Source organism: Corylus avellana, chromosome 3, assembly GCF_965113065.1.
Source record: "Corylus avellana chromosome 3, dhCorAvel1.hap1.2, whole genome shotgun sequence".
In the NCBI taxonomy this organism is placed as follows: domain Eukaryota; kingdom Viridiplantae; phylum Streptophyta; class Magnoliopsida; order Fagales; family Betulaceae; genus Corylus; species Corylus avellana.
In genome coordinates this window covers 30,369,289-30,382,905 of record NC_142492.1, presented here as the reverse complement: position 1 = coordinate 30,382,905, position 13,617 = coordinate 30,369,289, and the positions used below count along the sequence as shown (strand labels likewise).

The following is a 13,617-nucleotide window of genomic DNA, read 5'->3' as shown; positions in this document are numbered from 1 at the left end:
AAGTCTGTATTTTGATAACTATGTTTTATTTTAAAATGTTTAAGTGCTATATTGTACTTTTGTTGGAAACTCTCTTGATCATTTGAGCTTGTTGAGGTAATAACTTTCTTCCTTGTTCATTTAATTGTTTTCATTTTGCAGCAAAAATTTGATTATTTGAACCTCCTTTGACTCGTTTATTAATGTCAAAGACTTTTTGCGTCTTTGACTAACTAAATGCAAGGGAGTAAAAATTTGCTAACAATATTTTTGGTTTGTTTGTGTTTGCAATACATATTCATTCCTTGGGTCCTTGTCTCCGCTTTTAAGAAACTTCATTAAAAGCTACCACATATTTTCATATGCTAGTTACTAGTTTGGTATTTTTAAGTTTCTGCATTTTATATACCTGAAAATCTCTAAAAACGGTGCTTATAAATATCATATTTATTTCTTTATGCTACTGATTTGAGATTACTTGTGATACACATCATACACTGATTTATGCAATTATGCTTATGCTTGTGTGGTTGCTATCTGTTGAGATTAGTTGTGATACACTAGTTTATGCTACTGCTATATGTTTGTGGCTTGTGACTCAATTTCTAATTTGTTTTATGCTGCTGCTATCTGTTGAGATTATTTGTTTTTTTTTTACCCAACTGTTTTTCTTTATACTTTATATGTTGTATATAATTAGTAGTTTTGGTTGATTAACATGATTCTATTATTTTGAGTTTTGCACATTTGACAATTTGAGTACATAATCTATTATTCTATTATTCTATTATACCATCTATTGCTTTCATGTACATCACACTTCACTTCTCTGCATGTTTTACTAATTACTATAATTTGATGTACATGTTGATCTTTGTTATATGTGAGTTTAGGCTGTTTGGCTATAGAAAGTCCTTACCAATTTTGTTTTATTTCTGAAGCTCTCTAATTATTTTGCAAGAGAGTTACAAATGGCTAACACCTTTTTTTTTTTTACATGGATTGCAGTATGGGTGTGGGTTACGATCAGACTGGTCAGTGTCAACTGGCAAGTGGAACACATTACACATATCCTATTTCCTGATATCCTCATTTTGTAATGTTTAATTTTATGTGCATTTACTCATCTGATTTTTGAATACTTGCTAATTACTCAATCTTAAGTGATAAAACTCACTTGACATCTTGCAAGGGAGTTAAAAACATTTAACACATTTCTTTTCTTCATTGAATGCAGTGTGGACAGTGGACTGGTGTGAATAGTTGGTGGCCAGGATGAAGAGTAGTCTCTTTAGATGAATTTTGGCTTTTGGTCATTTGACTCATTTCAATCATTTATAATTTCTTCAATTTGATTTGTAATTCTTTTATTTGTAAATTAATTTGTTTTCTTCAATTTGAAGTTGCTTGATTTGTAAGGCCCTAATATACTTGTCTAAGCATGTAATTTTAGGTGTTTATAATTTCTGCAATTCTAATTTGTAAGTTATATTTGTCCTGAATTTTACATTGGTAATATTTGTCCTTTTACATTTGTCTTGGATATAACTTGATCTAGTGAATCTTACTTTATTTGTAATTGGCATTTGGAATAAACTTGAAACATTGTTGAATTGTAAATGTGTTAGAATACTATTATTAACTATTAATGTTAACGAGCTTTAATCGGGCCGAGCTACCCATTTGAGGCTCGAAAGGCTTTCTAACCGAGCTCGGGCTCGGGCTCGATTTCACTCTTTTAAAACTTATGTCTCTAACTCAAGCTCGAGCTGAGTCGAGCTAATCGAGGGCTCGACTCTGCCCGAAAATTCCCTTTTGCAATCCCGAGTACGATTTCGAGTGTGTCAAAATCGTCAACGAGTCGATCTTGAGCCTGGGGTTTCAAGCTCAACTCGAGCTTGAGATCGGCTCGTTTCGCTGCTTGTCTAAATGAGCCGGTCCGAATTTGCCAAAGCTCGGATTTTCAGCTCATTTACAGGCCTACCTCCTGTGATAAAAATCAAACCCTAAGAGAGAAAAAATAAAGAAACAAAACTCTAGGAGTATTTAGTATTTAACCCTAAATAAAAATAAGTAATGGATGAATCTATATAAGTTATTCATATGTCTCCGATGTTGCCACACATGACAATCAGCATCCATCATGTATACAAAGGTGTAGAATAAGAGGGAGACCCACATTTCAAAACCATGAATTCAAATGATACCCATCTATCAATATCTTATAACTTGGGGAGTAGTTACAAAATTTATGTTGAGTTCCCTTTGAGTTTGTAATATGCATAACATACTAATTATTGTGAACAAAAATTGGTACAGACAGAAAATTGAAAAAAAAAAAAGAAAAAAAAAAGAAGGACAGATCTGTCTTCCTGCCATCTCTTCTATCTTGAAAAGTATTAGTAGTAGTCAAAGTGGCATCCATCATAGCCTGTCCACAGAAATAAGTAGGATTAGTTTTATGAAATACAGTATGAGATAAAATACATTAACCATTGGACAATTTTAAAGGAAAATTGTGCGTTTTAAAAAATATTTTTTTAGCTGTACTTTGAAAACGCTAATTTTTATCGTAATTTTTTTAAAAACAACAGATTTAATTTAAAATAATATTTTTAGTTTCTGAAATCGGAATACCAAACACGCTCTAATTAATAAAATGAATTGAACTTTTTTTTTTTTTTTTTTTAGAAATGATAAGACTTTGAAGTAAACTCACTTGGATCAACTGTGACGAGCATGGCTGTCCCACCGAACTCGCACGTGCCACCGGCCACTCTGGTCCTCTGCCAGTAGCTATTGAAAGCGAATGAAGCGTGTGCAAACAAAGTGTTGGGGTGAAAGCAGGACCCATCGGGCTGAATTGAAGCGCAATCAGCTCCAGACCAACAAGCATAGTCCATTGCTTCCTGAATGATTGGGTCAGGCACTGATGGCTTAGCCACACACCAAAGGGCTGTGTTCGGGGCCTTGTTTGGAGGTGGCGGCCCGGTCGGTGGCGGAAACACCACTGGCGGTTCAAACACTGGTGGGCTCGGAACAAAAATAGTAGGAGACGGAACATACGAAGGTGGGCTTGGAACAAACCCAGTACTAGGAGATGGAACATACGAAGGCGGGCTTGGGACGTAGCTTGGCGGGCTGGGCTCATAGTAAGGTGGGCTGAACGTGGACCCGGGTGGGGTTGGAATGTATACAAAGGGACTAGGTACAACTTCTGGTGGGCCAGGAAGAGTTGTAGGTGGGCCTGGAATGGTGGTGGTTGGGCTTGGAGGTGAGATTGGAAGAGCTGGTGGGAGATAGAATGGTGATGAGGGTGTGTATCCTACAGGGCCTGGAATGGCTGTAGAAGGAGGTTGTGGGGTATTGGGTGGATAAAGGCAATATGGAGAAGGAGGAGCATTTTCAGGCATGGGCATTGGACCTAGGGACTCAAATGGTGGCAAAGAAAATGGTGAACTCAAACTGTAGGTTTGGGTGCTTAAAGAATTCAGCAATGGGTCAAGAATGCCCAACTTTCTTCTAACTTTCAACTTCTTTGTGGTTTTGATGATTGAAGTACTTCTGGGATGTCTTGGAAGTCTGGATTGTTGCACTGATCTTCTTGCTTCTGCTTAGAAAAAATTGAGAGTTTTGTCAACTGATCATGTGACAAATGTGATCATATATGTGCTTCATTTTTACAATTATCATAAACTTGTAATGCACAATTTAAAATATATATTTACAAGTATACAGTAGCTGCATAACCCATATCCTTATTTATTTATTTATTTATTTATTTTATTCTGATGAATACAAAGGGAAAAGGGCTAAGAGAGAGGGGGAAGAGGCATAATCCATATATTATCTACAACAACAGAAGTTGTTTCAATTCTGCAGCTACCTATTCTGTCATGGCTCTGCTGGATTAAACATATGGTTTTCTATACTTCCTTCCTACTTAAGCAAAGGAAAGGTTGTTTGTAACCTTTACTTCACACATCGAAAAAATCATATAGTTTCTGATGACGTGGAAATTGTGTCTTGAATTATTCAGCTGATGAGATACTCTTTTCCCAGCAAGTAAAATTGCCTAAATTTTGAGTAGTCTAAAGTAGTTTTGTAGTAGGACGAGTGAATTCTATAATTAAATAAATTGTAAAAAAGATGTTGAAATATGTAGTGGGAATAATTCTATATATCTCTTTACTCTAAGTAACCATGCACACATAAGAGGCTTACCACAATGAGTGAAGAAAATGCAGGCTGCAATAGTTATATAGAGAAGTAGTAAAAAGCAAACTCTCATCATGTTGTAGCCTGATCTGCAGCTTCTTTCCATGACTTCCTATGATCCCACAACAAGCACTCAAAGGCCCCAAGGCAGCACAAAGGGGTTGTGTATTTATATATATATATACAGAGAGAGAGAGAGAGAGAGAGAGAGAGAGAGAGGCCAAGCTAGGCAGTGTAGGAGATGGAGCCCTAGAAGTAGCAAGAAAAGCAAGGGCATGGGGGACAAGTGGCCATAAAGATTTATTCTTTAGCAGCTCAACTTTGGCATACAGTCACTTTGCTTAGAGAGATATAATCGAATAGTAACACAAAAAAAGATGGAAAAAGGTGCAAGAGAAGGTGTGTTTTATGGGAAGTTGTTCACCTCCTGTGCAGATTATCATCTTTTGCCTAATTATATATTTTTGCATGCACTCGGCATATATGCTTGCTTGGTGCTTGAAAAAACGAAAGCAGGGTTTTTTTGGGGCCTTTTGTTTTGCTTGCTTTCTACTCAAAGCTCTCTCTTTTTCTCTCATATTGGAGGAGGGCCAAACCAAGATCCTTGTCGTATACCTCTAGTGCTCTTGATTCATGGTGTATGGTAGCCATGTATATTGTAACCTATTTGTTATTATAATTAGATGCTGACTAGGAATTTCATTTTTTTTTTACAAGTTTTACCCTAAAGGTGGTAGCTTTCGCTACCAATCACATATTCAAAAGTGCATATGTCAAGGCACCAAATTTTCCTTTTTTTCTTTTGGATGATTCTAGGAGTGGAGATTTATCTAAGAATTTAAAGAAGAAAAAAAAAATAGTACGTAAATGGTTTGTGTTGTATTTATTTAATTATTTATTTTTTTGTGGATTGACATAGTCATTTAGGGCATGATTGGTACATGGAATAAACGTCTGGAATTGAGTGTTCATATAAAATAACTATTATTTTGTTTGGTTGTACACCATTATTAAGAATAACTATTCCCATATATGAAAATAGCTATTTTCTTACAAAGAAAAATACATATTTCTCTAAAAAATTAAAAAGAATAATAATTCCTTGATGAATAGAATGGGGTTTCTGTGGCGTCCCACATCGCCTTGGTATAGAGATAGAGATGTGCTTATATGTATACTTACCCCCTTAATGACAACAACATGTTTTAAAGCCGTAATGATCATCCGCAATTAAACGTACTTTTGCGAGGGTGGGGTGGGGTGTTACAGTTTCCACAAAAACCCATTAACTTAGTTTTTTTTTTAATACAAACCTAATTAAAAAAAAATTACATACAAAACATTTTATGGGCGGGCAGCCGGCCACCTAGCAACCATAGGTGTCATTGGATTTCTATAGAATTATATACGCCTTTTAATCTAAACTTCACATACGAAAGTAACGAGACAAATGAAGCAGTTTTGTATGCATAAAATGAATTACTTTTGGTTATGGTTGCATCTTGGAGAGACAAAATTAAATTGCAGTTCTCTATGCCATTTGTGATGGAAAGGATTTAGAGTGGGATACAATTTTACAGAGTTAACAACTACATATTTATTTAGACAAATTATTTCTCCACCACGAGGGGATCCGGGACTGGTGCGACCACCCTTTGGTTCTGCCTTGGGTGGCCAGCCACCAAAGAATTTCTTTCAAGTGTTTTTTTTTTGTAAAAAAAAAAAAAAAAAAAAAAAAATCTTAAAATTTTTTTAAATTATTATTATTATTATTTTTTTGGGTATTTTAGTAATTTTGATACAATTTCAATGAAAGTATATGTATTGTCACCAAATTAAGAAATACGAATAGCAATTTCGGGTATTTTGGGTGTATAATGGGTTGAGCCAATTTTTTCGACCACCCGAAAAACAGCCAAGGTAGCCGGCCACCCCTTTTCCAATAAAAAATTTCCTTTTTTTTTTAATGTTTTTAATTAATTAATTAATTTTTTATTTTTAATTAGGTATATGAATACGTGTCGAGTTTTTAGGGGCGCTGACGTGGATTTTCATCAAATTATGGACGGAAGTTAGATGGAGGTACCATCTTTGTCTTTATTAATAACCAAGGTACCACCTGTGATAAAAACTAAAACCTAAAAGGCAAAAAATAAAGTTGTTAAACCACATAGGGTCAAATATATTTAACCCTAAAAAAATAACATAAAATAAAAGAGTGCAATTATGTTTTATTGCTAGAGACGCTTAAGTAGAAAAATTCCTTATAGGTGTTAAACTTTGGTTAAAACACCAAGTAGGAATGATTAGAAAACTTAAAGACGGTGAATATCAAATGTACCCTAATGCTTATTAGAATGGAGGCTATTCTATTTAATTGTAATGAAAGGGAATAGGATCGTCTCTGGTCCATTTTGGATTGGAAAATATCCAATTCATGGTTAGGATTTCTTTTTAGAAATCTTAGAGCCACAAATGGTACATATGTCCCACTAATAAAATAATAATAATAATAAATAATATTTTATATTTAAAAAAATATAAAATAAAATAATAATAAAAAAGGGTGGTTGGCCACCCCATTGGGGGTGGCTGAACCACCCGCAAGGGCCAAATCTATAATTTTTTTTTTTTTTTTTTTTAAAAAAAATTTGTTTAGCCCTTGGGGATGGTCCGGTGGCTTCAACCACCCCAGACAGCCAGTCTAGGGTGGCTAAAGCCACCCCTAGGCCTAGTGGGGGTGGTCTGGCCACCCCCAAGGGCCAAATCTAATAAAAAAAAAAAAAAAAAAAAGGGTTTTGTTTGGCCCTTCGATTATTTTATTTTATATATTTTTTAATATTAAATAATATTTTATTATTATTTTTTGTTTGTGGGACAGGTGTCTCATTTGTGGCTTTTATAATTTCTAAGAAGAAATCCTAACCATAAACTGAATATTTTTGGACTAGAGAGGATCCTATTCCAAATGAAAGCCCACAATTTTGTCTTTTAACTTAATTTTGATTGCCTACATAAATAACTCAAGAGAAGGGAGGACTACTGAAATGGAGGCTTATATTCCCCACAGGCTAGATAAACAAGCAGCCCAATATCCATACAACCCAAGCCGAATTTTTGGGCCACATAGGGTTGGCAAGCCCAATAGGTACTTGACTTGAGGCAACAAAATTCCCATGACTGTGAACCACAAATCACTCTCCTAAAGAAGGAAATGAGCGTCCACCCAACAGGAGTCACCTAAAATTAGGTCTTTTTTTTTTTCTAAACAAATACGGGAAAAGGTTACAAGGGAGGAACCTAAAATTAGGTTATTTCACCAAAGGTAAGGATATTGATAAAGACGGTGAATAGAGAATGTTACTCCCAACGTGATCAAGGGATCATCAATCAACCAAATAAATTACTAATATTTTTGCCTTACCAAGACATCCAATAAGACCAAGACAACATCTATATAAGGTGTATTTTATGGCCTTAAACATTAGAGGTGTCATCATCATTGCCCTCTCCCCTTCTCGGCGCGTCACTCCGACTTTGGTTATCTTGCAAAGATCTCAAATCGACGACTAAACATGAATAGTCACCGGTTGATTTTCTGCATCAACACTTTTAAATTTTAAATTTTAGATTGGCTTAAGTGGCATGTGAGTGAGAGGTGAAAGAAATGATATTGATTTTAAGAAACTAGCGTAGTTTTAGGGATTTGAATTTCCAATTAGGTAGGTTTTGAGCTGTACCATCAATTGATGATTTATTAGTTTGATTTTTGAAAGACCATAGGATTAGGTTTGCGTGAATCATAGAGGAGTCGGTTTTTGAAAGACCATAATGTTAATTATTTTTCTTGACATAATAAAAAGAGACATGATAAATACACAACTTTTTGGCATAACTTTGACCAAACTTTTCTCTTATTTTTTATTTAAAAAAAATAAAAATTCTGAAGCAATAATATCATATGTGGTCCTTTTTTTATTTGGTATTTTAAAAAATAAAAAATAAAAAATAGGTATTTTTCTTCATAAAAATGGTCTTTTTTTTTTTTTATATAAAAAAATGGTGATTATTATGAAGAAAAAGACCATTTTTTTTTTAAAAAGGACCACATAGAATGTTATTGCTTAAGAATTTTATTTTTTATTTTGTTTTTTTTTTTAAATAACCACATAAGAGAAAAGCTGGACCAAAATTGTACTAAAAATTTGTGCCTTTATCATTTCTCTAATCAAAATGTTCCCATCAGTGAGATGTGAGACAATCAAAGAGAGCTCTTTTGAACGTAATGGTCAAGTAACAAGGCATGCCCTTTTTTTTTTTATAAAAAAAAAAAAAAAAAAATTGGCACTTTTATTAAAACATAAAGACAAAGCATCTCGATCAACAAGTTGATAGGAAATCAAGGTTTTTTATTGATTAAAAATTAAAAAATAAAATGAAAAAGGGATAAATTGATTGCTTTGAAGGAATCGAACCTCCAATTAATCAGTTTGAAAGGGATCAACCTCCAATTGCCTTGGGGCAAATTATGTGTATTCTTCCATGAATTGCCATACGACATCCACATTGACTTCATAGGATAAAGCATGACGCACTTAGGTAAGAAAATCTAGGGTTTAGCCTATTAAACAAATAGCCTATTATGGAAATAAAATAGAATATACTAATACTAATACTAATTAAGGAAATAAAATATAAGATTTCTAACATTCTCCGACCCTTAAAACAACATTGATCTCAAGGTTGATTATTAATGAAATATGTCACCAATCCCGTCCCCGATCTCATGATGGCCACCATGTCTTCACTAAATGTAGTGGCTTAGGAATGAAGCACGAGAGAAGATGAATAAAAGGAAAATTTACAATATTTCTCATTTGAGTAGGAGACCTTCGAAAAATTTGGACTTAGCATTAACTTTCTGAGGCACGTCGTGGTCTAATTTGGAGCAAGCACTTTGTTGTAGTAAGTGGCCTTTGTTGTGTCAATTCCTTTCCCATAAAATCTTGCCAAATCAAATCATAGCTAGCTTCATTAGATTGTAGATATAATATTATAGAACAATAGACATATACACTTATATTATTAATCGCCTAGACGGTTATGATTAACGATTTTAGCCAATAACCATTAACCGTAACCATTTTTTCATCACTAACTTTGCGGCATGAGTGTTTTTGTAAAAGAAAGATTAAACTCTATTTGTTCTGTTGGGCGTGAATATTTAATTTGGGGTTTGGAGAATTGAATGATGTGAATTTTAAAATAGAGGAAAGTCCACGTATCCTCTCAAATTATCATCTAATTGATAACGTCCCCCTAAAATTTTAATTGTGACAATGTTCCCTAAATTATTAAAACATTGTCAATGTCCATCAAAGGTTAGCAAAAAAATAAAAAAAATGCCCTTATAAATTTCTTAATATGACAAAAATACTCCTATAAATTCGAAAAAAATAAAACAAAAAAACAAAAAACAAAAAATTTAATTTTTTAAAAAGCAAAAATTTTAATTTTAAAAAAACGAATATTAAAAAAAAACATAATTATCATTGACTTGTTAAAAACTCCAAGACTGAAGTCTTCTTGTTATGTAGGTCGCGTGCTATGCGCGTGGCTTGTTGGGCGTGGGGTAGATGCCCTGTAATTTAAGGATGCCCAAGTCTTTTAAGTGGGCCCGTTGATGGACATTAGTCGTAGGCCTTGAGCAGTGTATCTACAGGCTACACCCAGCAATGCGCGTGGCTTGTTGGGCGTGGGGTAGATGCCCTGTAATTTAAGGATGCCCAAGTCTTTTAAGTGGGCCCGTTGATGGACATTAGTCGTAGGCCTTGAGCAGTGTATCTACAGGCTACACCCAGCAATGCGCGTGGCTTGTTGGGCGTGGGGTAGATGCCCTGTAATTTAAGGATGCCCAAGTCTTTTAAGTGGGCCCGTTGATGGACATTGGTCGTAGACCTTGAGCAGTGTATCGACTGATCTAGACTACACTCGTTAAAAAAAACAAAAAAAAAAAAAAAGACTCATTGAAGAGACAACATAATAGGAGGGCCATACACTCAAGCAATGACGGACCGGGGTGGCCCTGGTCCCCCAAATCACAAGAAAAAAAAAATTGAGGCAAAAAAAAAACAAAAAAATTAAGGTAAAAAAAAAAATAATAATAATAATGTTTTACAGTCACGCTTGAATTTTATATAAAATTAGTGGATTATAGCTTAAATATTTAATCTGTTTTATTAAATGATCAAGTTTTATACTTATGTTTAACATTTATAGGTAATAATTTTTGACACGGCTCGTAAATTTGTCTAAAACAAAATGGATACAAATTTTTTCTAAACCAGTTTGGAAGAAATTTTCTCCAATCTATTTCAATAAGTAACAAGTGTCATTCAACATTTTTGGGTTTCTAAAAAATTAATATTTATGTTTCTAGTATAGTAGAAATGACAGTTAAAAATATTAAATAAAATATTTGAGAGATGACACTTGTCACTTGGAAGTAAGTTGGGGGAAATTTGTCCAAACAAAATTAGCTAGATTGAAAGACTTGAACTCTTTAATTACATGGCTCAGATTATGATTGATTATCTGAACATGACACACAAACACAAATTTGGACCTATAAACACAAATGCGTATGTGGTTATTGACAATGTCTGCATCCACATCGATATGATACGATTATTACTTTTAGGTATCCTCGTTCGCTCTGTTTTATTGTTCACTATGTCGTCCACCATCCAAACTTGGGTATTCCTACAGGGAGCCCCTGCCCCTTCTTCCACAGAACCAGATCGCCCTTTAACTCCCTTCCTAGACTCACCGCCAAAAAAACCCACCGAAACCTTCCCTGATGGAAGACAAGCCATGTCCATTGAAGATCTCGAAGAGAAAAGAGACCCTTGTAGCATAAAATTGCTTCAGCAAAGAGCAACCCTAGATAGAAGAGTACAACAACATTAATGATACCTAGAATAATGGAATAAACTTGTTCATGTTTAAGAAGCTAGGGTTTAATTTTGAAGATTTTCCTTAAAAATTTCATTTAATAAAGTCACTACAAAGAAGTACTCATGCCCATAGTATCAAACCATTCAAACCACTAAAAATTTGTAATTATCTCATTAATGGGCCCTAGAAAATGTTAGGCTTACAAAAAAATTTTACAAAAAAAATTTTACAATATGATTGAGTTTCTCAAAAGTTAAATTTATCTAATTTCCAACCATATTGTGTCATATCATGTTATAAAAGTTTTTTTTGTAAAATTTATTTGTAAACCCAACATTCTTCAAATGGGCCGTTGTTTCCTTTTTCTAAGCTAATTTAGACCAACCAATTAAACTTGCACAGTCTAAGCCCATTACTTTGGTCTTGTTTATGGACTTTCCTAGGCCTAGGGCATGAGATCTTACATTTACTTTTGGACAAATTAGTTGTAGGAAATTTTTTGGAAAAGTCCGTGTTCATTCTTCAAATTACTATCAAATTGATAATATTCCCCCAAAATTCTCAATTGAGACAATGTGCTTCCAAACTACCAAAAAATAGACAATGTCCCCATAGGGCTAGCAAAAAGATAAAAACGACCTACATTTTTGTCATAAGACTTTTTACTCCTATAAATTCGAAAAAAAAAAAAAAAAAAATCTTTAACAAAATCAATTTTTTTTTTTTTTTTTTTTTAAAAACTTCCATCCCTTTTTCTCTCTCTTTATTTTTTATACTTTTTTTAAAGTTTTAGTTTAAGTTTTTTTTTGTTTCTAAATTTAAATTTAAATTTTATTAAGAGTATTTTTGTCATTAGGAGGCACAATGACAATTTTCGCTAGTTTTGAGGGGCATTGTCGCAATTGAAAGTTTGGGGGGGAGACATTGTGAATTGAGTGGTAATTTGAGGGGGGGAGGGGGTATGTAGACTTTCCTCAATTTTTTATTTTTTTATTTTATTTATTTTTAATTCATTCTCTTAAAGTATTATGTGATCCTTAACATGTGAGAAGCTAACACATGTTTTTATAATTGTATATGTTTCTCATATGCTTTTTTCATAGCATTAGTTAAAAAAAAAAAAAAAAGTGTTTCTCACATGCTCAAGAAACATGTAAGACTTGAGAGAGGCTCTGCCCTCTCTCTAGAACTCTCTTTCTCTCTCTTCTTCTAGGCAACATCAAAGAAGAAATCATAGAGAAAGGAAGATCTAGATCTCGATCTTCTCTCATCCCCTTTTCTGGTGGCAGTACTCGGTATTTTCTCTATGGTCTATTCGAGTCTCCGTTTTTGGCGGGTGTGTTTTAGATCTAGTTTGTGGATCTAGATCTAGATATATTTCTTTCAAATTTAGATATGATCATCTCCATCAGCCAAAGCGTGTCTTTCTATCAATGTCTACGATGTCGTGCTCCTCTGCTGCTGCTTATATGGATTTTTTGTTTTGTTTGTTTTTGTTTTGAGTTTTTACTTCTGATTTAGGGTAATTCGAGGAACCTATAAGCAAAAACTCAAAAATTCAACCAACTTGGTATCAAAGCCCGTAACAATCAAACCCTATCAAAACCTATCGCTCGTAACAATCCTGGGCCTCCTAAATTTAGGGTAATTCGAGGGACTCTAAACCTCCCAAAACAACTATTAGAGTTAAATATTAAACTTCTCATAATATCTTCAAACTTTTTTTTTTTTTTGTAATAATTTCTTATTTGCTTTATTCATAACATAATGACCTTTAAATAGACAAACTATTGCAATATTTTCTGGGGTTGAGTCATTAGCTCTTATTAGAATATAAACTATGGCTGCGTCATCATGACTCTTACATGAAATAAAATAGAGACAATATCAAATAAAAATAAATACAATAAAATATTCTACCGTATATTTTAATATATCATAATATTAATAAATGTTCCGCATAAACTTCATTCTCGTAACATACTCGTTTTCGTTGGTAGCAAACGACCGTGCCATAGGTAGTAATAGGTTGAGAGAAAGCAGTTGTTTCTGTGGACCCCGAGTGCGACCTTCAATGGGTTGTGCGAGTGCGAGTGAGAGTGAGGGTGAGAGGGACAGAGAGTGGCTGAGAGGCGTAGGGAAAGTGGGAAACAATGCATATATATGCTACTCAAAACGTGTTTTTTTCTTTAATTTTTTTTTTTCTTTTGATATATATGCTACTCAAAACATCGTTGTTTTGAGTATATAAAAATGGCGCCATTTTGAGTAATGAATAATTATCAATAAGGTATAATATTCAAAACGGCATCATTTTGACATATCAAAACAACGTCGTTTTGAAAAACGGTAAACACGGTAATGTCGGGTCAGTGTCGGTCGAAAACCGACTTCACAAAATTTACTTTTGCCTACCGCACCGACAACGTCAGAATAGGGAAAACCTTGCTGCCTCCCATCTGT

At 33.9% G+C, this 13,617-nt stretch overlaps 1 protein-coding gene across 1 annotated transcript; it reads right to left on the bottom strand.

Moving 5' to 3' along the window:
• Positions 1 to 2,344: 2,344 nt before the first annotated feature.
• Positions 2,345 to 4,335, bottom strand: LOC132176491 (Carbohydrate-binding X8 domain superfamily protein). The gene is made up of 3 exons (XM_059588719.2): positions 4,204 to 4,335; positions 2,699 to 3,589; positions 2,345 to 2,410 (listed from the first exon to the last, which is right to left on the bottom strand). The coding sequence occupies exons 1-3, from the start codon at positions 4,301 to 4,303 to the stop codon at positions 2,379 to 2,381; spliced, it is 1,023 nt and encodes a 340-aa protein (XP_059444702.2). The 5' UTR covers positions 4,304 to 4,335; the 3' UTR covers positions 2,345 to 2,378.
• Between the last annotated feature and the right edge of the window lie 9,282 nt (positions 4,336 to 13,617).